Raw genomic sequence first — 26,362 nt, 5'->3', positions numbered from 1 at the left:
CCGTAAAACGCTATACGTTCGGGAAAACACGACTCACACAATTACGGATCAAATTTCAGTTTTTAACACAGTTTATCCAGCATCATTTTCAGCATTCACAATCCCAATTAGGGTCAAATCAACGGCTTATCACTACCCATTACATATTATCCCATAATACCCATTAGTCGACGATAAACCCCCCTTACCTGATTAATCCGGCAAATCTTTGAGCTCTAAGCTTTTCTCTCTTCAACCTTCAGCCCTTGCTCTGTCTCTTTGCCCTTTTCCTCTTTCACGATCGTTTCTCTGCTTTTCACGTAAAAACCTTTTTACTCCAAATGGGCTCTTTTCCTTATTTCCAACATATATATATTTTCCAATAATAATAATAATCCAATAATATTTCCAATTAATTAATTAAATTAATAAATATTATATTAATTTAAATTAAATAATTAGCCTTATTTCATCGGGGTGTTACAACTCTCCCCCACTAAAAGAGTTTTCGTCCTCGAAAACATACCTCAAGCGAACAACTCTGGGTAAGACTCCTTCATCTTACTCTCCAGTTCCCAAGTCACATTGCCACCTGCTGGTCCTCCTCAAGCTACCTTCACCAAGGCAATCTCTTTACCCCGCAACTGCTTCAATTCTCGATCCACGATCCTCATAGGCGATGTTTCAACAGTCAGGTTATCTCTCACCTGTACATCATCTACTTGGACTACATGCGACGGATCATGAATGTACCTCCTCAGCTGAGACACATGAAAAACCTCATGCAAATTCGCAAGCGACGGCGGTAAAGCGATACGATAGGCTACCTCCCCTATCCTCTCCAAAATCTGATAAGGACCAATAAATCGAGGTGTCAACTTCTTTGACTTCAAAGCTCGACCAACACCAGTTATCGGAGTAACACGAAGAAACACGTGATCTCCCTCTCGGAACTCAAGTGACTTCCTCCTCTTGTCGTGATAACTCTTCTGACGACTCTGAGCAATTCTCATCTTCTCCTGAATCATCTTAATCTTTTCCGTAGTCTGTTGAACAATCTCCGGTCCAACCACAACACTCTCACCGGACTCATACCAACATAAAGGTGTCCGACATCTCCTACCATACAAAGCTTCAAACGGTGCCATACCAATGCTCGAATGAAAGCTATTGTTGTAGGTAAACTCAATCAAAGGTAAACAACAATCCCAAGCACCTCCCTTTTCCAAAACACAAGCTCTCAACAGATCCTCTAGTGACTGAATCGTCCTCTCAGTCTGACCATCAGTCTGCGGATGATATGCAGAACTCAATCTCAGCTTAGTTCCCAAAGCCCTCTGCAAACCTTCCCAAAACTTCGATGTAAATCTAGGATCTCTGTCCGAAACAATACTAGACGGAATACCATGCAAACTTACAATCTTCTCAATATACAACTCGGCTAATCTCTCTAACGGATAATCCATTCTGATCGGAATGAAATGAGCCGACTTCGTCAATCTATCCACAATCACCCAAATAGCTTCAAAATTCTTATTTGTCCTCGGCAAACCAGACACAAAATCCATACTGATATTATCCCACTTCCACTCTGGAATAGTCAACGGTTGCATTAGCCCAGACAGCTTCTGATGCTCAATCTTTGACTTCTGACAAGTCAAACAGGAATAAACAAAACTCGCAATTTCTCTTTTCATTCCCGGCCACCAAAATAACTTTTTCAAATCATGATACATCTTCGTAGCTCCAGGATGAATACTCAGGCCACTACGATGTCCTTCCTCCAGAATACTCTTCTTAAGTTCGGTAACATCCGGAATACACACCCGCTTACCAAATCTCAAAACACCATTCTCATCAACTCTGAATTCATCACCTTGACCTTGATTCACTAGAGTCAACTTGTCAACCAAAAGTACATCGGATTTCTGACCCTCTCTGATCTCATCCAGAATACCACTTGTTAACTTCAACATTCCCAATTTAACACTGGTGCGAGTACTCTCACACACCAAACTCAAGTCTCTAAACTGCTCAATTAAATCCAATTCTTTAACCATTAACATAGACATATGCAATGATTTCCGACTCAACGCATCAGCCACTACATTTGCTTTACCCGGATGGTAATTCAAACCAAAGTCATAATCCTTCAGAAATTCTAACCATCTCCTCTGTCTCATATTCAGTTCTTTCTGATCGAACAAATACTTCAAACTTTTATGGTCACTGAAAACTTCAAATCTTGACCCGTACAAATAGTGTCTCCATAACTTCAGAACAAATACCACAGCTGCCAACTCTAAACCGTGCGTCGGATAGTTCCTCTCATGAACTCTCAGTTGTCTCGAAGCATAAGCTATAACCTGCTTATTCTGCATCAACACACCACCCAAACCCAACAATGAAGCATCACAGTAAACCTCAAATGATTCCGACGAACTCGGTAATATCAGAATAGAAGCAGTAGTTAACCTTCTCTTTAACTCTTGGAAACCTTCTTCACATTTTAAATCCCAAACAAACGCTTGCCCCTTTCTAGTCAACATCGTCAACGGTAACGCCAACTTAGAAAATCCCTCAATGAACTTCCTATAATAACCAGCCAAGCCAAGAAAACTTCGAATCTCAGCAACAGACTTCGGAGCTTCCCACTTAGACACCGCTTCTATCTTAGAAGGATCAACAGCAACACCACCTCTTGAAATCACATGACCAAGAAAACTAACCTCTTCTAACCAAAATTCACACTTTGACAGTTTAGCAAATAACTTCTTTTCTCGTAGAACTCTTAAAACCATTCTCAAATGCTCAGCATGCTCTTCTTCAGATTTCGAATACACCAAAATGTCATCAATAAACACCACAACAAACTTATCTAGGTACGGATGGAAAATCCTATTCATATACTCCATAAACACTCCAGGCGCATTAGTCACACCAAAAGGCATTACAGAATACTCATAATGTCCATACCTTGTTCTGAAAGCAGTCTTCTGAATATCCTCAGTTTTCACACGTATCTGATGATACCCAGATCTCAAATCTATCTTGCTGAACACACTCGCACCAACCAATTGATCCATCAAATCATCAATCCTCGGCAAAGGATACCGATTCTTGATCGTCACTTTGTTCAGTTGCCTGTAGTCCACACACAACCTCATAGTACCTTCTTTCTTCTTAACCAATAACACTGGTGCACCCCACGGTGACACACTCGGACGAATAAATTTCTTATCCAACAGATCTTCCAACTGACTCTTCAATTCAGTTAACTCAACAGCAGACATACGGTACGGAGCCATCGATATCGGTCTAGTACCAGGTACCAAATCAATCGAGAACTCAACTTCACGCTCTGGCGGCAATTCATTCACTTCTTCAGGAAACACATCAGGAAAATCACACACCACGGCTAGATCACAAATCACCAGTTTATCTTTAGCCTCCAAAGTCGCTAACAGCATAAACAACTCTGCCCCATCTGCTACTTCCTCATTCACCTACCTCGCTGATAGAAACAAATCCTTTCCTTCCTCAACCTCAGGAAAGATCACAGTCTTATCAAAACAATTGATAGAAACTCGGTTAAACACCAACCAGTTCATACCCAGGATAACCTCAACCTGTACTAGTGGAAGACACACAAGGTCCATTCCAAAGTCTCTACCAAAAATACTCAAAGGACAACTCAAACAAACTGAAGTAGTAGTCACTGAACCCTTTGCAGGAGTATCAATCACCATACTACCATGCATCTCAGATATCTCTAACTTAAGTTTCACAGCACAATCCAAAGATATAAAGGAATGAGTCGCACCTGTGTCAATAATAGCTACAAGAGGAAAGCCATTAATATAACACGTACCTCGAATCAAACGATCATCTGCAGAAGTCTCAGAACCCGATAAAGCAAAGACCTTGCCTCCCTACTGGTTCTCTCTCTTCGGCTTAGGACACTGTGGACTGATATGACCCACCTCTCCACAGTTGAAACAAGTTACAGTCTTCAACCGACACTCTGCAGCCAAATGACCACCTTTTCCACACTTGAAACACTTCATCTCAGCACTGGTACACTCATGGACACGATGTCCAGCCCGACCACATCTATAACACTTAGTAGGGGCACTAGAGTCTCCCCCACTAGGCCTCTTCATCCCACTCTGCTTCTGGAAACCTTTGCCAGCTGCATACGGTTTTCCACGATCATTCTGATTCTTGCCTTTCCTATCAACCCTTTGCTGATAGCTCTCAGCTCTGGCTTTGGAATCCTGTTCAAAAATCCTGCAACAGTCCACCAAGTCAGAAAACACTCTGATCCGTTGATATCCAATAGCCTGTTTGATCTCGGGACGCAACCCGTTCTCAAACTTCACACATTTCGAAAATTCTCCAGCCGCCTCACTATAGGGAGTGTAATACTTCGACAGCTCTGTGAACTTAGCAGCATACTCAGTAACCGACCGATTGCCCTGCTTCAATTCCAAGAACTCTATCTCTTTCTTTCCTCTAACATCCTCTGGAAAATACTTCCTCAGGAATCTCTCTCTGAACACAGCCCAAGTGATCTCAGCATTTCCAGCAGATTCCAACTCAGTGCGGGTAGCAACCCACCAATCATCAGCTTCTTCTGACAGCATATGCGTACCGAACCTGACCTTCTGGTTATCGGCACACTCAGTTACTCGGAAGATCCTCTCGATCTCCTTCAACCACTTCTGAGCGCCATCTGGATCGTATGCTCCCTTGAACGTTGGAGGATTGTTCTTCTGGAACTCACTCAATTGACAAGCAGCTCCCATTCCCACCACATTCGGATTCCCTCCAAGTACTCCAGCTAGCATACCCAGAGCCTTAGAAATCGCAGCATCATCTCTACCTCTTCCAGCCATCTCTATTCTGAAAATCCAACAAGCTAAAACGATAAGTACTGATAGGGTTACACAACACCTATCCCGTACAGGGGAAACAGAATAATTACGACTCGACTCGACCGACTATGCTCTGATACCACTAATGTAACACCCTTCTAAAATACCCCAAACATTTAATTAAAATAACAATATGTCAATCAGAGTAATATGCAATCAAGGGTGTCACACAATGTTTCACACCATTCAACACCATAACTGTCATGCTCATTTATTTAATCAAATAAAACATTTGCATAATTCGCAGCGGGATAAAATCCATCATCAATACAAAACATGTAACACAATACATGTAAGCTTATTCAACAACCATCAATGAAAACAAGAAAGAAACATCCTATCCCGATGTTACATCTATTAGAGCATGACCCACTAAGGAGACTACACTAGACTCCAAGTATTAGCTTCTACTCAACTCATTGCTCGTTACCTGAAAAATAGTTGTAAGGGTGAGTTCCTCAATCGATATAATAAGCATTATAGAATCTCATGTCATGTTAAGTAATTTGACACATTAATCACCCTAATCACAACATACAATCAGTAACAGCACATCAGCTCAATATCGTATTCAACACCAACATAAAGCACAAGTATAATCTCAAATCATACTCCATAACAACACAAACACGCGTATAATATTGGAATACATCCATTCATATTATACGCCATACATACATTATGCAATGAGACTCCACACATGCGGTACCGACTATTCTTGAACATATAGTTCAAGCTCACCGATCCCTCCAGATACGGCTACTAAGCTCACTAGTCCCACTCATTTGAGACCTAGTGACTCACTCACTAATTCCTCACCATGGGAATTAGCTACAGCTCCGAAGGCTAGACTATGCACACTAATCATCTAGCATGCAGACATCAACAACAAACCCACAATGGTTCACTCACTAATTCCTCACCATGGGAATTAGCTACAGCCCCAAAGGCTATGCTATGCACGCTAATCATCTAGCAATACAGCATCAACAACAATTCATAATGGACATATGCTCACACTCTAAGCCATACAACAGTCCATTCACAAATACAGGCAATATATATACATTCACATCATTATGCATGCCACCATACATCATCAACACATGTATCAACACATCATTATCATGTAAATCCATTAAACACAGTATTAGCCCACTCTACTAATACCTATACTGCTCAAAACAGCGGGAAATAATCCCTACTATATCACACACCGATATAGGCAACCACCAATTAGGCACACAACATTTTAATTAACACTTTTTCCACTCTGCAACAGCGTTAACCGGTTAACGCCCTGGGTTAACCGGTTAACGCAGCACAACACGCTTCCTGTCCCAAAACTTAACAGTGTTAACCGGTTAACGCCCTGGGTTAACCGGTTAACGCAGCACAAACAGCAATATTTCAGCAATCACAACAGTGTTAACCGGTTAACACCCTGGGTTAACCGGTTAACGCAAGACAGAAGCTGTTCCTGCGCTAACTCAAGCAGAATGCAGAATTCTCCGCATTTTCCGCCATTAGAGGACTTCCGGACCTCCGATTCCAATTCCGTAAAACGCTATACGTTCGGGAAAACACGACTCACACAATTACGGATCAAATTTCAGTTTTTAACACAGTTTATCCAGCATCATTTTCAGCATTCACAATCCCAATTAGGGTCAAATCAACGGCTTATCACTACCCATTACATATTATCCCATAATACCCATTAGTCGACGATAAACCCCCCTTACCTGATTAATCCGACAAATCTTTGAGCTCTAAGCTTTTCTCTCTTCAACCTTCAGCCCTTGCTCTGTCTCTTTGCCCTTTTCCTCTTTCACGATCGTTTCTCTGCTTTTCACGTAAAAACCTTTTTACTCCAAATGGGCTCTTTTCCTTATTTCCAACATATATATATTTTCCAATAATAATAATAATCCAATAATATTTCCAATTAATTAATTAAATTAATAAATATTATATTAATTTAAATTAAATAATTAGCCTTATTTCATCGGGGTGTTACAGTCACTATGGGCAGACCGTATTCTCCTCACTTTTACTTTCACCTCACTGTTATCCACAAGTTAAGGGTTATAGTCCCTTTAAAATCCTTTGGGGTGAACTTTTTGGCGACTATTAATATTGCCCCATCTCAAATCATGACCAATTTGTGGAGTATTATTAGGGCATTCCAAATAATATGTTGTCACTTTGGCATCCCTCGTACTATTTAGGTGTTCCTTTACTTCTTAGCATACAGATCCTCAACAATAATGGTTGAGTGACTTTAGGTGTTTTATTAGATAGGCGCTTGTTGGATCCCTATGAGGATCCTTATGGAGATTAGAAAGATAGTTTTTAATGAATAAAAAGGAGAGACGACGCCTATATGGTGACCATAGGATCGATATAGGTCCCTCGCTTTCCTTTGTCCAGGACGTCGAATCCTCAACTTATCAAATGGATATACTCCAGTGTCATTTATCCCCTTGAACAAGAGGTAATTTGGATTTTATGCTGCTTTCGACTTCTGAAATCTCATACTCTAATTACTCATAACGAGAGGACGATGATGGGGTAGAGAAGTACATGTGTAAGCTTTATGGTATGAAAAATAGTCTTATGACTTAATCCCTTTTTTCTATTGTTTTACTCGTATTAACAACACCTTTTTCTCTCGCTTGACAATAGAGGAGAGAGAGAGAGAGAGAGAGAGAGAGAGAGAGAGAGAGAGAGAGAGATTGGTTTGGTTCACCAACCTGCAGTCCTACTTTCGTCCCTCCTAAGGGATTTAACTGTGGATGGGATATGCAATAGGGTGAGTTATTTTGTAAGGCTGAAACTCGTCCTTCCAAAAGTCGACGGTTGGGGGGAGGGTCCTTTTGAACCTTCCGGAAGCCGTCAAGGAGTAGATGCGAAAGGAAAGACGGGCGGGGTGCCTGTTCCTTCAATAAGAGTTTCTAGACCCTCGTTGTGGAGTGATGTTTCCTTCAGCGCCATTGAGTTCATTGGGCGTCACACTACCAGAAAATATACCTTCGGTGGCACAATATTACAACGACTATTTTTCCACCGTGGTCATGTCACATTTTTTACGCGCATGTTTTTTTTATTAAGAAACTTTTCATCACGGTTCCTGAAAATAACTGTGATCATAGAGCTTGAATGATAAGCTTTGAATCCCATAATCAATATTTTTTTTCTTCTTTTTTTCAATAAAAATAAACGCGTGACCCTTAATATTTTTTTGTTATTTTAACATTGAAAGTATAACAACTACGGTTGTTTCTTGCAACCGTGGTTACAATTTCCATATTTCATTACGGTTGTTTCTTGCAACCGTTGTGAAATTATTTTCACGTAATAAAAACATAACATACACTTTATTTCATTCATAACACATAAGGGTGCCCTAGAAAACAAGACGACAACGATAGTGAAATCATTTCTGGAAACGAATATCATTTCTGGAAATGAAATCTTTATCCTCTTCGATTTACGGTACATTACCATTGTATGTTTGTTGTTCTCTCTCTCTCTTTCTCTCTCTCTCTCTCTCTCTCTCTCTCTCTCTCTCTCTCTCTCTCTCTCTCTCTCTCTCTCTCTCTCTCTCTCTCTCTCTCTCTTCTCTCTCTCTCTCTCTCTCTCTCTCTCTCTCTCTCTCTCTCTCTCTCTCTCTCTCTCTCTCTCTCTCTATATATATATATATATATATATATATATATATATATATATATATATATATATATATATATATATATATATATATATATATATAGATATATATATATATATATATATATATATATATATATATATATATATATATATATATATATATATATATATATATATATATATATATATATATATATATATATATATATATATATATACTGCTTTCTGAAAGTTTATGTTCTTACCTAGGATTGCATTTTATTTCTTGGTTTATTTTTTAACATAATGACATTGTGATGTGTATTGTTCATATTGCAATATTCATGTTTTGTGACTATAACTTTGTTCATGTTTTGTGACTATAACTTTGTTCATGTTTTGTGACTATAACTTTGTTCATGTTACAAACTCATTATTGAGTTGTTGATTGTAGTTGTGGTTTTGGTGTTGTTAAAGGAAGTAAATGGCAACAAACACTAAGAGAAGGAAATTCCTCTATTCATTAAGAAGACATTATATTTTGGATCCTAAAGACATTGGATAATTTTATTCTTCATCCCACTCTTCTTTCATTGGATCCTCATTTCTCTTAGTATTTATCATTGTTGTCTCTATTCTGCCCACTTTGGGACCCAACAGTTGTGCCTACTCCTTCTGAGACTTCCTCATACTCCTGCTTCTCTTCCTTTGCTTTTTTCTTCATCAACTTCCCAATCTCCTTCTCAAAATCCCTCTTTTGAGCCTTATATGACTTTGGTTTACCAATTTTAACTGAAGAGTAATGTGATTTGGATGATTATGCAAACGTCTATTTTATAAGAAGAAATCTTGAATAACGTACAATTTGCCTTGAAGACTATGCATCTTGGGAAGCTTTGTCTTTCAGAATCTGACTTTGAATATCTTGAATATTGTGGATAATTGCTTACCTTTTTCTCCAGCCATTGAGATTTTGTGAATATTTTATTTTTGTTTTTACTCAAATTCTCTCTTATCTTTTTTTTTATCTTTTGTGTGTAGATTCTTGTTCTTAAGCAACACAAACGCCTACCTCATATGAAGAACATCAAGAAGGAATATGAGAAAAATAACAAGTATTTTATATTCTTCATTCATAATTTATTGTAAGTTATAATTTCTAAGGTTATTCACCCACAACTATTATCATTTGAAGTTATAGGTGTTTAAAATCAAGACACCAAGAGACAGACACCAATACAACACGATAGTATTATTTATTGTAATGATGTGTATATTGTAGGTTGTTTTGTGTCATTTTGGTTTTGATGTAATATACAATTTTTGGTTCCTAATAAATTTGTGTCATTGATGTAATATAATTTTTTGTCTAATTCAATTCAAAAATGGTTGTTTGTTGTTTTTAGTCTGATGATTCAGAAATATCCAGGTTTAAAATTTGAAAATACTGTAAAATTGAAAAATATATATAGAAAAACAAATTATATCACAACGATTTTTGACTCAATCGTTGTTATAAGTAAATCGCGTCATCCAAAATAATAAAAGGCAAGAATGACGAGACTGAGATTCAAACCAATGACCTATAAATTAGTTTACAACTGTTATTTTATTAAACCGTTGTTATAATTAGAGCGCTAGCCAACTTATAACCACCGTCTCTCGCCGACTGTGGAAACCATCACACATACAATCATATGCTACCTAACAACGAACGTGCAACCGTCATTATAAGTGTTTTCCAACCGGTATTATATGTGTTTTTCATAGTTGTGTCAACTCCCCTCTTATTAGTTTCAGATATTTTCTTCATTCACCAACTTTGTATATATTCTTGAATAATGTTATTTACATTCCATTTAAAAGTTTACATCTAACTTCTTCATTCACCAACTTTGTATATATTCTTGAATAATGTTATTTACATTCCATTTAAAAATTTACATCTAACTTCATTGTTATTTGCCTAAATGCATTGAAAAATATATTAAATACGATCCTTTAAGTTTAATAGCTGTAACAAAATGATCATTTAAATTAAGACTTTGTTACAAATAGAAGCTACATGGTTCTACAACTTTATCTTGACATTTAAACCTAATAAAACAAATAAATAGTTAAAATTTATCACCCAATCACTACAACCCTTAAATCTCTCCCAATGTTTGGTACATTCTTTTTTATAGTGTCAATTATAATTTCTTTTTACACAAACAAATATATTGGTTTTAAATTTCTTAAAAGACAAATACTTGAATAATTTATTTAATAACAGTAACTCATTTTCTTTGAAGAATAACTATATCCTAACTTTATAAAATAAAACAAAAAGTTTGAGTGTTTACTTCTTCTTTAAGGATTTTATAAGTTTTGAAAGTCTAAGTAAAATTTATTACTACAGGGACGATGACGATGAATCACATGCATACATGCTAAAAAAACACATTAACACTCTATAAAAGACTAAATAAGATTGAAAAATTCCTCATCAACTTTTTCATAGCCGAGTCTATATTTTTTTGTTGCCAATGTTACAAATATTTGATAATTAAAAAAGACTAGGCTAAAATAAAATAAAAATTGAAAAGATCAAAATATTATTAATACAAATCTTTACGAGATAATCAAATATATTTTTCTTTTTTCGTTAGAAATTGGGTGTCATATAGAAACAATGTATTCTTTACGCGCAATCAGAGCTTGATTCAGGGTTCAAATTCATCACATTTGATTAACATGTAAGATATTTCTTACAATCTCATCTAAATATTATTGGATAAATGCATTTAATCTTTAAAATTTAGGCTTAGATGTAATTTTGGTCCCTTTAAATTAAATTTGTTAATCTTTTAGTCCCCATTTAAAAAACTCATCTACCTGATCCCTCTATCAAATATTTCTTGGATTTTTTTGTCCCCTTCAGAATTGTAGAGGTGACAGTGGCAGTGCCATTTGACGTCATGTTATACATTTTTAACACACCACATTAAAAATAATTAATTTTTAAATATAATTAATAAATTGAATGTTATATATTAATTGTTATGTGTCACATGTCAATATATAATTGAACAACCTAAAATCTTTTTGCAAAAACTAGAGATTGAACTCATGCTCTTAATGAAAAGAATTAAGACTTTTGTCATCTAAACTACAACTCAAACTTAATAATTATATACATTTATTTATATATAACCTTAAAACTCTTCTGGTATCACTCAAAAAAGGCATTGCTAAATTCGCCAGAGTTTGTTTTTAATATTCACTTCACATCGAACTAGCGGTCACCATGGCATGCCATTCATTATTTGTTTTTAATGTATGATTAATATTGTGAAAATGATACCGGAATAACAAAATATAATTGGTTCCTTGATCGGCAAGAAACCCACAAGGGTAGAAAATGGGGAAGCAAGAAGAACACAATGAGATTTGTTATAAACTGTTATTCTTTACTTTCTCATAGAAACAAGATTACAAATGTTATAGAGTAGCAAATAACCTTTCTCGCCCTAATTAGCATTTGCGTTAGACAATGATGAGAGACTAATATGCTATTTATAAGAAAACTAGTACACTAAATTAATTGACTTTTACAGACAAACCCATTACACAAGCTAACTTAGAGAACAAACTAACTTAAATAATTGGGCATAATAAACAGACTAAATTCGACATGCTAGAAATCCTAGCATATTTAAACTACAACATGTGAACAAACTTCGACGACATGCTAAGGTCCTGTCGAATTGTCGAACCAATAAGCTACCCTTTGATAATACTAGAGTTTGATCCAATATCTCATAAATCTTCACCTTGGAACAAACTCTATAACATCAAGGGAACAAACTAACTTTCTTCATGCAGCTTTATCAACTGCATACAATGGAGAAACTTGCAACTTGGTAATGTCTTGGTGATCATATCAACAATATTATAATTTTTCGAAACCTTCAGCACTTGGACTTCTTCATGCTCGATTACCCCTCAGATGAAATGCAGCCCCACATCAATGTGCTTGGTTCGCTCATGATAGGCTGAATTCTTCAACATGTGTATAACACTTTGAATATCATATTTAACAGTGATAACTCGACCTTGAAATTTCAGCTCCTTAGCAAAACCTTCAAGCCACAATGCTTCTTCCACAACTTCAGCGAAGGTGATATATTTCGCTTCAGTGGTTGATGAGGCAACAACCATTTGAAGTATTGCTTTCCAACTAATTGTTGTGTCAAACATAGTGAACACGTATATATATTTAAATAGATTTTATGGAATCCATACAACCTGCATAATCAGAGTCGACATACCTTTTGATTTCTGCTTAACTATTTTCACCATATGCTACACCATAAATTAAGACTCTGTTCAGAGACCCATTTATGTACCTTAGAGTCCACTTCAAAGCTTTCCAATGAGCCTTTCCAGGATTCGCCATGTACCTGCTTATAAGACTTACTACATATGTTAAGTTGGGTATAGTACAAACCATAACATATATCAAAGAACCTACTATGTTAGCATATGAGATGCTATTCATATAAGCTCTTTCGACCTCAGTATTGGGTCAGTGATACGTACTCAACTTGAATTGAGGGTTTGTTGGAGTCATAACAGGATTTGAATTTGACATACCAAACTTGTCGAGAATCTTCCATAGGTATGTCTATTGAGATAAGCATAATTTCAACTTCTTTTTGTTTATTCGGATGTTAATCCCAAGAATCCTGGATGTGGCTCTCAGATCCTTCATATCGAACTCCTTATTGAGTTCATCCTTCACCTTTATCACATCATGAACATTGTTGCTTGCTATGAGAATGTCATCCACATAGAGCAACAAAATAACAAATGAATTTCCAAGTCGAAATCTGAAGTAAACATAGTGGTCGAACTGACTTCTAATAAACCTATGTATGTCGTGAACTTGTCGAATATCTTATTCCACTGTCGAGGAGATTGTTTCAGTTGATATAAATATCTATTTATCTTGCACACATAATCTTCCTTTCCCTTTTATGCATACCCTTTAGGTTGCCTCAACAGGATTATTTTATCTAGATATTTGTAGCGGGGTATTTGTTACCATTAGAGATATTGACTAAATCTAAGGTAAATCATACAAGTCGAGTCGCCACCGCACTTCTATTTATCCAAAGGAATGGTTAGAAAGCGAACAAAAACCTAAAAGTTTTATCGAATCAAAAACTAGTAAAAAAGTCAGAGATCTGGGTAAGGGGGTTGGTTATGCAATGGGAAGGTATTAGGCACCCAAGACATCCTAGGTACTCCTAGGGAGCCCTTTTCACATTTGTTGTAAGGTTGGTATTTTTTGAAAATTTGTTTGTGCAAACATGATTGAAGAGATGAGAAGAGAATATACAAGTTATTTACATTTTGTGTTTGGATGGATGAACCCATTGCCTACGTACCATCTTAAAAAAAAGATTAGGATCAAAACCTCGTAGTTCGGGGTAAAAATCTTAAAACAAGTTGGTGAATTGATTGGTCCAAAAGCCTTAAGGTCTTTTGTTATCCAAGGGAGAAAACTCAACCTAAAACCACAAATCCACCATGTGAGGATAGCTTCGACATGCTAGTAAGGGGTTAACCCTATAATAAGCATGGAAGACTCATTGTCCATCACTAAGGATATATGTGAGTATTATATCTACCTCAAGGATAACTCAGACATAATAGCTAAAGGTTATGAAAAATTTGATTAAGAAGGTGGCCATTGAAACCACAAAAGCATTTGAATGAGTTATATTTACCAATGAAAAGTATATACAAAATATGGTCAAAGTTGACTTAGGAGTTCAATTCAAAATAAGTATTAAGAAAAGAAAGTTTGAAAATCAAAAGCATAAGGCTTAGGTTTCTAATGTTTGAAAATAATTGTTAAATGTTTGCACAAAAGTTTTGGCTTGGGTTAGAGTGGAGAGAAGAAGAAGAAAGGCTAAAGTCCTAAGCATACAAGAGGTGAGGGATAAAGAAGCAAAACCACAAATGGAGTTCCTCTCTTGAGATCATATTGATGACCCAAGTAGCTCCCATCCTTTGGAATAAGCAATCACATAAGCATAAACTCAAGCAATCAACAATCAAATGGACTCTTGGAAAACCCCTCAAAGTGTCTTGGATCTCTCTCTCTTGGAAGCTCATGGCAATGGTTCCTCCATTTGGGTCAAGTTGGAATCCCTAGCACAAGAACACATGCATCAAAAGATTCTAGCAAAACAAAACAAGGAATGGACAAGAGGAGTTTAGAAGTTGGTCCTTTCAAGGTCATCTTTCAACATTAAGCATTCTAAAGGCATGAGACCTTGTTGCTCTTTGACTCCAAATTTGCATAGGGAAAGTCCTAAAGCCTAACTCCATTTGTCCAATTCTTTGCATTTGGTCCACCACAATCAAAAACAAAACACAAGCACAAGAGTATATACACAATTATGTGCTCAAGTGAGCAAAAGGCAAATTGCATTAACATAAACATGTGCTCAAGTGAGCAAAGGGAAAAAGCAAATGAATAATATGTACAAGAATAGTAAATTGCATAAAAGTAAAGTGCAAAAAGTAAAGGTTAATGGTTAATAGTTAGTGTTAGTAGTTAGTATGCCATAAGGCAAATTTAGCGTTATGTTAAGCAATCGTAATTGGACTTATGTAGAAGTCGCAACTATCTGAGGCCGGTCAATAATAATGTAGGCAACAACACAAGTTAGAAGTCTTGATTAGTGAACCAAGTTCCAACAACTTGTCATGCCAAAAGAAGAAAAGAGAATTGATCTTGTATTGGTTTAAGTCCTTTGCATGGTTTAGAAAACAACCTATCCTTAATGCAAAGCCATTCACTTGATCAATTGATCAAGATGAATTAGATTTGAATCAAGGAAGATTAAGTCTCCCTAATCAATGCTAACTTATCAACCTTCAACTCATTGATAAAAAAGAAAAGAAGAAGAAGAAGAAGAAGATGGATAATGAAAAGAAGTAAGTGCCTTAAATGAAATAGCATGTACCAATCAACAAGTGTTGACCAATGACATTGAGGATCATGGTCAAACAATCAAAAACAGAAGTGAGATGAAGATTGGAAGTCAAGAAATGAACAAAATATTTTTTGGCATTTTTAATATTTGAAAATAAACTTGAATTAAAATATTAAAGAAATGTCAAACTTCAAAATCACCTCAAATCAACCTTGAAAGGTCCAAGTGATTTATCCTAAGTTCAACAAGGTCAAACAAAATGAATAAAAATAACCTAATTGAACTAAAATCTCAAATAAATCTCAAATCAATTAATAAATTGATGAGAATATTTTTCATAGATCCATCATCATTCAAATAGGTTAGGAAAATATTTTTGTATTTTTTGAATATTGAAAACTATTTAAAATGAATTAAAAATAACCAGAAAAGAGAAAATTCACAAAAAATATCAAATGACAAGATAAAAAATATTAAAAATCATTTTTAGAAACTAGAATTTAAATGGAGAAGAATGCAATTGATCCCATATTTTTTGGAATTAAAATGAAAGAGTTATGAATTTTTGAAATAAAAGGGAATTAAAGAAAATAAAATCAGAAAATGAAAAATAGCAAAAATTAGGAGGCGTTGGATGAGATTTCATTAATTGACCTGGCACATCTAATGGTCCAGAGGCGCGCGCTCACCATGAGTACAAGTCAATGCAACCACACACTGAATTAAAAAAGTCATAAAGATGGAAGGTGGAGATTAGATCTGGAAATCAGATCCAAGGGCCCATATTCAACCTGGCAAATGGACGGTGGTGTACACCACCGTCTTCTCCGGCGAGTCCATGGATTTCGGCCAAAGTTGCAGGTCATCATGAGTACAAGTCAATGCAACCACACACTGAATTAAAAAAAGTCATAAAGATGGAAGGTGGAGATTAGATCTGGAAATCAGATCCAAGGGCCCATATTCAACCTGGCAAACGGACGGTGGTGTACACCACCGTCTTCTCCGGCGAGTCCAGGGATTCCGGCCAAAGTTGCAGGTCATCAAATCTTAATGAAAACGAGTGATCCTCATATAATTGAAAAGCTGGGGTGATGTACATCACCCCTGTACCATTAGTTTCTCTTCTAGATCTCCATAGAAAGAGAAACCAGAAGAAGAAAAATATGGTGTTCATGCTGAACTTCATGTTTTTACAAAATTGAAAGCACAAATCAAATGCCTTTAATGAGAGGACTTCAGCCAAGCCAAGGAACACAAGAAATAAGGAAGAAACAATGAGTTTCGAAGAGAAAAAGTTCTGATATCCACCTTTGAAATGCAGGTCTGGAGAGCACGATTCTTCTCAACTAAAGCTTGCAGTAGGATCTAGTGATGAAGATGAAGCAAGGCTAAGGAATTGTAGGTCTGAAAATCAATCAAGGTAGTTGAAATTCAGATCTGAATTTTTTAGAAGAAAGTAAAAATTCCTTTAGTGATGGCTAGGTTTTGATTTCTGCAGCATTTCAGATTGATTCAGGGATCCAAATTGAATGAAATGGTGCTTCTATTTATAGATGGAGAGGCAAGGCAAGGGTGATCAAACTCATGTGCATGAAATTGGGTCCTCCATGCATGGGCCTGTACATGCACATGTGAGGCCTAAGATCAAATGCAAATGCAAGCTGAGCTCATTCTGAAGTGAAATGGACGTGCATTTTGAATGGTAATTGCTTGTGTATGAAGTTTCACCATGAATTGCATAATTGTGCCTAAAACTTCATCTTTTCGAAAATGCCAATTAGAAAATCCAAACATGAGCATGTGAGTAATGGTTGGAAAGGTGTTGATGCAAGGAAAAACTGTTATGTTGAACAAAATTTCAATTGGGCTTTGGGAATTAGTGAATTTTGAGTTTAAAGCATAAGGTGCAAAACATGGATAAGTGAAGTTTCCAAATTTGGCCAATGTTCAAGCCTTTCTGTTTTGATGATGCAAGCTTCAAATGAAAAACTTCCAACATCAAAGTTGTAGATATTTTCAAGAAAATAAAAATGAACTTAAAGTTTGCATCATTTAGATTTTTTATGAAGAAGTTATGGGCACTTGAAGTTGGACTTTTTTGCCTTTCAATGCATTTGGTCCAAAGTGACCTATAATGTTTTGCATTATCACATGTATTTATTTTGAGATTTTGAAATTTTGTTCAACATAACATTTGAAGTAGACATCTTAAGATTTCCAATTAATTTGATCCCACCTCAAAATCATAAAAAAAGAATGAGTTATATTCTTGGGAAGTTGACCTAAAATTAGGGTTTCAATCAAAATGACCTATAATGTCGTGGAATGGGAGATGACCTTCCAAGATTCAAATAAATTTTTTATGAACATGAAAGTTGTTCATATTGTTCTTAAGAACATTTTTGCTTTTGGGATAATCTCCATTTGACCAACCCATAAAAAGTTAGGTCTCAATGCATTTCAAAATAGTCAAATGAATTGACTAATCAACTTCTGAAGCCCACAACTCATATCTTGATGAATTGGTGATTGAGGACACTCAAATAAGTTCAAATATGCATTAAATGATGAATTAAAGAACTTCCCTTGATTGTATTTGACCATGGGCTGAGGTTGCTTCATTAGCAAGGCATTGTGGGTGATTAGATGAATTAGGGTTTCCTTGAGGAACAAACCTCAACCCTTTGACTTGCTTTGATCAAAATGATGAATTGGGATACTTGGGAGGCATATTTGATGGATGAGAGCTTGGGGAACCATTGCCATGCTTGCCTTCATCTTCTCTTGGCCATATCTTTGTACCAATGATTTCCTTGAAGCTCTTGACCTTGTGATTGCTCAAGCTACAAACAAAAGATGTTAGTGACATATTTTTGTGCTTTTGGTTAGTAAATAAAAATGAGAAAAGCAATGATATACAACTTCAAGCATGCTTGGTGATCTCAAACCACTCACAAGAGGTCCCACCCAAAGGAAAGGGGAACCAAGATGCTTATGATCCTTGAGGCTTTGCAAATGCAATGTTATGATGCCATGAGGGATCTTAGGGACAAAATTGGGGTCTTACAATATCCATACAATAAAGCAGTTTTCACATCTATTTGTTCCAATTCTAGGTCGAACTGTGCCACCATGGCAAGTAACATTCATATGGATATGTGCTTCACAATAGGAGAGAACATATCATTGAAGTCGACACCTTCTTTATGAGTGAAACCCCTTGCGACCAATTTTGCCTTGTATCTCTTCAATGTCACTTTTTCGATTCGTTTCTTAACTTTGAAAATCCACTTACAACTGACTAACCTGGCTCCAATAGCTTTCTTGATTAATTCTCAAGTGTTGTTATCATGAAGTGACTTAATTTCATCATCCTTGGCCTTCAGCCATTCAGTCCTATTTCGACTCCTCATAACTTCCTTTTAGACTATATGTTCTTCATCTAAAACCTCACTTGTAGAGATTAAGGCATAAGCTATGAGATACGTATACCTAAGTCTTTGAGGTGGCTTGATGAATATTCTCGACCTATCTCTTGCTAAAAGGTAGTCATCAACATTTTCTTCAACTTCCTAAGTATCTTCTACATCTTCTGCTTCTTTTTTGACTTGATATGGGATACACAATTCAACATCGACATGTTCCACATCAACAAGAATCTCTTCCTATTCCAGCCCTTCTTCAAATATCTGATCACTTCAACTAACGTCATCAGTTTTCTTGAAAGCCATCTTAACTCATTGAAAACTACATCTCGATTGATGATACACCTCTTGTGACCTGGCTCTAGGCACCATAGCCTATAAGCTTTGACTCCTTCAGGGTATCCCATGAACATGCATATTAAAGCTCTAGGTTTGACCTTATCTTGCCTAATGTGAGCACATGCTATGTAGCTAAATACTCTAAGTTTATCGAGATCTGCTAGATGTCCCGACCAAACTTCTTCAGGTGTATTCGTATGTAACATAGTCGAAGGACATATGTTTATCAGATATGTTGCTGTCGAAACAACCTCTGCCTAAAACACATTCTTTAACCCAACACTAGTCAACATGCATCTAACTATTTCCAAAATGGTCTGATTAAATCTTTCAAACAAACCATTTTGCTGGGGAGTACCTACAACAGTTATGTGCCTTGAAATACCAGAGGCTACACAAAAACTATCAAACGCCTCATTGCAAAATTCAAGGCCATTGTCGATTTTCAACCTATTGACCTTTCTGCCAGCCTGATTTTCGACTAGAGTCTTTCAACTTCTGGAGTTCTCAAAAGTTTCATCCTTAGTCTTCTGGATGAATACCCACAACTTTCTAGAATAATCATCAAATATGGATAAAAAATACCTTACTCCTGAATGTGATAGGCACCCTGCAAGCCCCAAAAGATCAACATGGATATAATCAAGCCATGTGTTATTTGTTTGCCTTTATTGAACTTCACTCTACAAGATTTTCCAAGTACACAGGGTTCATAAAACTTCAGCTTTTTGACTTTGTGTGCACCAAGTAGATTTTGTTTCCCCAATTCGATCAAACCTCTTTCACTAACATGCCCCAATCTCATGTGCCAAATTTTTGTCTTTGACAAAGGTTTCGTGGATGCAACATCTGCACAACCACTAACAACTTCAGCCTCAAGGGTATACAAATATTGTTTCTTCACGCCTCTTAATACTTCCTTCGACCCCTTCATGACTTTTAGAATATTTTTCTCTCCTTGGAAAACATATCCTTTCTTGTTGAATTCACCAAGAGAAATTAAATTTCTCTTCAAATCAGGTGCATACCTAACTCCAGTCAACAAATTTCTCTTCAAATCAGGTACATATTGGAATAACAAAGTATAATTGGTTCCTTGATCGGCAAGAGACCCATATGGATAGAAAAGAGGGAGGCAAAAAGAACACAAGATCACAAGTGTTACAGAGTAGCAAATAACCTCTCTCACCCTAATTAGGATTTGTGTTATACAATGATGAAATACTAGTATGCTATTTATAAGAAAACTAACACACTAAACTAATGAACTTTTATACACGGACTTATTACACAATCTAACTTAAACAATTGGGCATAATAAACAGTCTTAATTCGACATGCTAACAATCCTATCATATTTCGACTACAACATGTGAAACAGACTTCAACGACATGCTAAAGTCCTGTCGAATTGTCGAATAAAAAAACCACCCTTCGACCATACTAGAGTTCGATCCAATATCTCACAATTAATTATTTATGTCTATCTGTTTTCTTGCAATAGTTTATTTAGGATAATAATCAGTGACTATCATTAATGTTATTCAAGTTATTCATATGATTTGTATGTTATTTGTTGTTGAGATCTTCGAGAAGCTAATTTACATCAGAGTAAAGAACATCAAACCTAGCAAGCAACAACTAATTAACAAAATAAATAAAGCAAGTTATCCTCACTAAATATCCAATGAAAATGAAGTGTTTCATGCCCCCCAAATATCCAATGAAAATGAAGTGTTTCATGCCCCCAAGGAGTATGGTAATTGTGGTTATTCATCCTTAAACTTAAGTTGAATTTTCAAGATGAATTAAGTTGAAAAATTAATATAAAAAGTAGAGGAAATGGTTAGTGGACGCAAAATGAATGATGTTGATGGTCCATCAGAAACATGATTGAATTGTCTCTGACTTTGTCAATATTCTCATAGAGAGGCTAACATACGAAGAAGGATTTTAGATGACTACATATGTGTCGCGTTGTGAAAAATATTTGAACGTATCACATGCTCGAAGATAAAAAGAGTTCTCATCGAATTTTATTTATTCTAAAAGAAAAGTGAAAACATCTACAAAATCTAAGAAAAAAAATGATAAGGAAGATGGTTATATAAGAAAAATGTATTCAATTTAAAAGATCAAAATTGAATTTAAACCTAAATTATAAGTATAACCATATTATAGACAAATTGTAAATTTTATAGGAAAATATCCAACCCACACAAGTTAAGAAAGCAAATTGATAACTTTTTATCAAAGAAATAAGAAAATAATTCTAGTGACCACTTAACATGGCGACTGTCCCTGTGTTAGTCTTACCGGTTTCTCTCCTCCACCGTCGACCTTCTTCTCCTCCAACAACTCTTCCAACTCTCTCTCATATCCACAATTTCTTCACTCCCATTTTCACAAGCTCCTCAACCAACAAAACAACCACAGTGCACGGTATCAATCCCAGTGATTCAAGACGAGACAATCCTCTCTTCTTGGACGAAAACAATGCGGTGGTCGATGACATGGACGGTTACCTCAATAACCTTTCCCTCGAATACGAATCTGTCTGGGACACCAAACCAGCTTGGTTCGTCATCATCACTATTTCCTTGTCATTTTCAATTTTCTAAATTTTTTGTTGAAACTAATTGAAATATATATGTTTTGTGTTTTGTTTAGGTGTCAGCCATGGACAATAGTGTTAACAGGGTTTTCAATTGTTGCTATTAGCTGGTTAATTTTTCAATCTGTTGTTGTTACTTCAGCCATATCCTTACTCATTTTTGCATGGTGGTACATTTTTCTTTATTCTTATCCTAAGGTTAGTTTCCTATTGTCTAATTTGTCTCTTTCAATTCACTTTCCAAACTATAATCTTGTTTTTAGACCAAATATTAGGCATCATAAGGGCTAATTTGGTTGCAAAAAGCTATAAGTATGATTAGGAGAATAATCGGTCAATTTAGTCCCAAACTATCAATTTAGTCCCTAGGTTAAACTTCTGAGGACTAAATTGTCAATTTGAAGACTAAATTGACGGTCAATTTATTATTAGTTATTGCATTTTTAGAAAGTTTGTGTCGAATAGAAGCTACGCGTTCCAGTTTTTCAAAATCACGGTGAAAAAGACCTTAAACGTGAGGCAATGATGACCCACCACGTTATCAAACATAATGCTTGGGGAGCGATGTAGGAGTAGTATTTAAACACACTATATATCCTAAATATTGCATAATAGAAAAATCACAATAGCTACTCGGCTATGTTATCGGAGACATACACACAATTGACCGAATTTGTTGCCAATGATTGTGCTCTTATGCGTTTATTAAACTGTTTAAACGCATCTGTACTACAACCGTCTCGCAGTTGGAGACACCTTGTGAGTAGGTTATTTATTCATTAGCTGTGAGTTAGCATTAGTAACCTGGGAGTAGGTTCTGCTGCACTACATTCAGTTGAAACTTGAAACACAGCAAAAGAAAGTAAGCAGAATAATTTGCATTTGAAGTTAAACATGCAATATTTCTTGTTCTTTGTCAGGCTTATTCAGCTATGATTGCTGAGCGAAGAGAAAGGATTACAGATGGTGTTGAAGACACGTATGGTCGTAGGAAGTAGCGGTGATTTGAATTGAATTATTCCCACTCTTCACTTGTGCTCATCTTTTTCTATCTCTTAGAAGTAGCCTCTGCTTGCTTGTATTTTATATTTAGTTAATACAACACTACATGTTAAGGCCTTTATTCACATTGTTTCTGTAAAACTTGGAGATTCGACAACTCGTATTCTGAGTTCGTATTTAAATCTAATTTGACAAAGCCAAAATATATGTCATTTAATCTTTTATAACAACTGTCTCTTTGTTTTTGCGTTAGGAAGCTTTCAAACGCACATAAATCTCAAGGTAGTATTTGGAGCTTCACAAGATCAAGTTAGAATGTGCATTGGGACTTGAGAAGGTAGTCTTAAATGTGTATCCAAACAGACAATGAGACGTGTTGACCGTGCGGAGACTGCGTAGTTTGGCAACCACCACAAAATTTAGATCCATAAATATCACATACTTGATACTTTTGTTAAGCATTGTCCATTGGATTTGGATTTGTGAAAATGAGTATTTTTCTGTAAATTAGCAGCACTTATCTGTCATATAAGCTCTGTCTGTCCTATAGCATCCTCATACTGATAATTTAGAAGAGAGGATTTTAAAGAGGGATTTTTCACCAACTAAAAGTTGCTACTAAATGCAAAAGAAGTTACAATCTAAAATCTCAAAGTATTAGTAACTTGCAAAAAGGGTTAGAAACAGTTAAATAATTTATACTAGAGTCCCACTATCCTGATTGTTCTGTTTCACACCATTAATAGAGTGGAAGGCAAAATCATTTCCAACCATTTTCATTCTTCCATTTATTGCTTTATTGAGGCAAAATTGTTGCTAACCATTCTTTGTGAATAAATCAATTACGGTAGGTGGTTGGTTTGTGTCGGGGCGTCATAAGTTTTTGGAAGTCCCATATAGATTAGTCATGATACAACTGTGAGAAAATCAACAAATAGGGTCATGTTTTGCCATAGTTTAACTACATGATGAGACCCTATTTAGCCATCGTTTGGACGCCGAAAATTTTGAACCATGTGCGGCAGCTCACTTCGCACACAAAATATAGAGTTTCTGTCAAAATCAAAATCTGTTTAGATAAAACACCTAACCTAAATATTGAACTGTGAACTACTAGGAACAATAGTGAACAAAATCTGTTTTGTGCCTTAACTTCCATGGTATGAATAGAAAAAAGATCCTCCAAACTTTTGAAAAAAAAAAGCTGATCAAAACTGAATTTCTGTCAAAGAATCCATTCTTGTTCAAAGTCAAATATCATACTAATAATTTTGGAGTGATTATTGAAAAAATAAAATAAAAAACAAACATTGGAATATGATAGAATAATATAAGATCTATAAAGGTGAAGTATTTAACAGATTTATATAATAATCTGATCACATAATTGTTGAAAACTGTATCTAACAATCAAAACATCACTTCAATGCATCACTCTATAACAAGATTCATCTCATGTATTCAACTACTCATTTTTCCAAGCATACAAAATAAGAGAAAATCCAAGACCCTGCAACTGAGAATCTCTAAACTGCTGAGAATAAGCCCAAGTCATCATAATAGAAGGATCAGAAACAGATTGACCAGACCACAATTTCTCAGCAGAAACACAAGTTTGAAACATGAAAACAGCATTTCCAGCAACATTCCCGAACAGCCAATTATGAACATCCCAAAACACTTCCACCGGAAAACTATCCACCAAAATCGTCTGATTACCGCGAAACTTCCACTTCAATTGCTTCACCTGCATCACTATCTTGCTATCAATTCTAATCACAAGACAAGGATCATCAGTACTCCCATTAACAGTATCACACTCAATTCTCACATCATGGATCTTACCCTTGTCACAAAATTGAGCCTTTGCAGAGTAAAATCTCTTGCCGAAAACATGTTCTCTCTTTGCAATAAAAACTGCATCAGAATTATAAGCATCAACATTGTTGTCACAATCAATCTTCTTGCATGCTTCCTTTTTCAGATCTCCTAAAAGTAACACAATCTTTTTGTTAAACAAAACAACTAAATAGTACCCTTCCAATGGTTCTGGCCCAGAACCAAATTTAGCATAGCTCAAATCCCAAAGTATAGCAATTTTACTAGATTCAACTTCCAAATTCTTACACCCTTTTCTTTTTGAAAACAACCATGGCTTTATATCAACCTTACATAAACAATGATTACCCAATTCCTCAATTCCAACACTCAATCCTTGACCCATCAAATTCTTTGTCCATGAAACTGTAATCAAACATGAACGACCTCTCAATTTACATTGATAGATACAAGTAACCACATTCTGTGCCCCTCTTGTTGAACTAGAAGAGGATGAAGATGAAGATGAATCTGCAACCTGCACACCATTTTCTCCAAAACAAGAAGGAAACTCCTTCATGACAGAATCACCAACAGCAAAAAAATCTAAACTTTTTCTTAAAAATCTGATCTTTAAGTGGTTTTTGATCATACAGAAAGAAGGGTCAGATTCTCAGGTGAACCCAACAAGAAACCATGGATGAAATTCTTGAATATCAGCTTCAAAAGACTTCATTTTTATTCATTTGGAATGAGATGTCAGAAGAAAAAAGCAAGATTTGCTTTACCTGTCAATTCTATGATGAGATTGATAAAGTAATAAAGAAAACAAAAATGTGTAATTTGAAAAATTTGTTGAAAAGAGAAGTTGCTTTTAGCACATGGGGTAGGAAGAAAAGGGTAAAGAGAGAGTTGAGAAAATTGGTCTAAGCATGAAGCATGGGTAGCTATTGGGTCTAGATTTGTGGCATAAAGACATAAAATGGTGTTTGTTTTATACATATTTAACCTTGCTGTCTATGTCTTTTTTTTTAATATTAAAAAAATGAAATGATACAAACCAAATTATGAAAAATTATAATTATGTACCAGCTGAGAGGAGACATAGTGGTTAAACTGTTGAAAATAATTACTATAAAAGATGATTAAAATCATCAAATTAACGTAACTTTTAAGAGTAATATTGGATGCACATCACATCATGTTAGTATTAAGCTGGTATAATCGAGTATTTAAAAACAAGATTTACACATATGTTTTTAACGGTATTGTCAATACTAATTTATGGTGTAATATTTGTATATGGTTTGTTGAATTTGTAATTATGTGTATAAAGTATATAAAATGAATGAAAAAAATATTATTGAAATAGTTCTTCGACTTAATACAACTAATTCTTATTTATATGGGTATATAGTCTAAATTTAAATTAAGAATAAATAATAATAATAACAATAATAATAATAATAACTAATATATATTAAAAGATATTTTAAAATAAACTAAATTAACATAAAAATGTTATAAAATATTTATAATATATTAAAATAAAGGAGAATTATTTGTTACACATTAAAAATGTTTGTTAAAAGTATA

The 26,362-nt window shown here is 35.4% G+C and overlaps 2 protein-coding genes across 6 annotated transcripts; one reads left to right on the top strand and one right to left on the bottom strand.

Annotated features, from left to right (window-relative positions):
* Nucleotides 1-21,511: 21,511 nt before the first annotated feature.
* LOC127126144 (uncharacterized) lies at nucleotides 21,512-23,464 on the top strand. Of its 5 annotated transcripts, none has more exons than XM_051055015.1 (4): nucleotides 21,512-21,910; nucleotides 22,003-22,144; nucleotides 22,867-22,946; nucleotides 23,206-23,464. In XM_051055015.1, exons 1-3 carry the CDS (start codon nucleotides 21,621-21,623, stop codon nucleotides 22,942-22,944), a joined length of 510 nt encoding a protein of 169 aa, XP_050910972.1. In that variant the 5' UTR covers nucleotides 21,512-21,620; the 3' UTR covers nucleotides 22,945-22,946; nucleotides 23,206-23,464. The 5 variants fall into 5 exon arrangements, with proteins under 5 accessions (XP_050910972.1, XP_050910971.1, XP_050910970.1 ...); XM_051055014.1 differs by having other exon boundaries at nucleotides 23,202-23,464; XM_051055013.1 differs by having other exon boundaries at nucleotides 22,867-22,980.
* Nucleotides 23,465-24,279: 815 nt separating this feature from the next.
* LOC127126143 (uncharacterized) lies at nucleotides 24,280-25,748 on the bottom strand. The gene has a single exon (XM_051055011.1). It carries the CDS (start codon nucleotides 25,416-25,418, stop codon nucleotides 24,414-24,416), a length of 1,005 nt encoding a protein of 334 aa, XP_050910968.1. The 5' UTR covers nucleotides 25,419-25,748; the 3' UTR covers nucleotides 24,280-24,413.
* Between the last annotated feature and the right edge of the window lie 614 nt (nucleotides 25,749-26,362).

Source organism: Lathyrus oleraceus, chromosome 3 (genome assembly GCF_024323335.1).
Source record: "Lathyrus oleraceus cultivar Zhongwan6 chromosome 3, CAAS_Psat_ZW6_1.0, whole genome shotgun sequence".
NCBI lineage: Eukaryota > Viridiplantae > Streptophyta > Magnoliopsida > Fabales > Fabaceae > Lathyrus > Lathyrus oleraceus.
The sequence above is the reverse complement of the archived record's forward strand: the minus strand, read 5'-3'. Positions and strand labels throughout refer to the sequence as shown.

Excerpts from the sequence above, each read along its gene's own strand:
- LOC127126144 (XM_051055015.1), top strand. The coding sequence starts at position 21,621 with ATGGCGACTGTCCCTGTGTTAGTCTTACCGGTTTCTCTCCTCCACCGT. Across the intron at positions 21,911-22,002 it reads TGGGACACCAAACCAGCTTG|GTGTCAGCCATGGACAATAG; the intron begins GTTCGTCATCAT and ends TGTTTTGTTTAG. Across the intron at positions 22,145-22,866 it reads TTCTTTATTCTTATCCTAAG|GCTTATTCAGCTATGATTGC; the intron begins GTTAGTTTCCTA and ends GTTCTTTGTCAG.
- LOC127126143 (XM_051055011.1), bottom strand. The coding sequence starts at position 25,418 with ATGATCAAAAACCACTTAAAGATCAGATTTTTAAGAAAAAGTTTAGAT.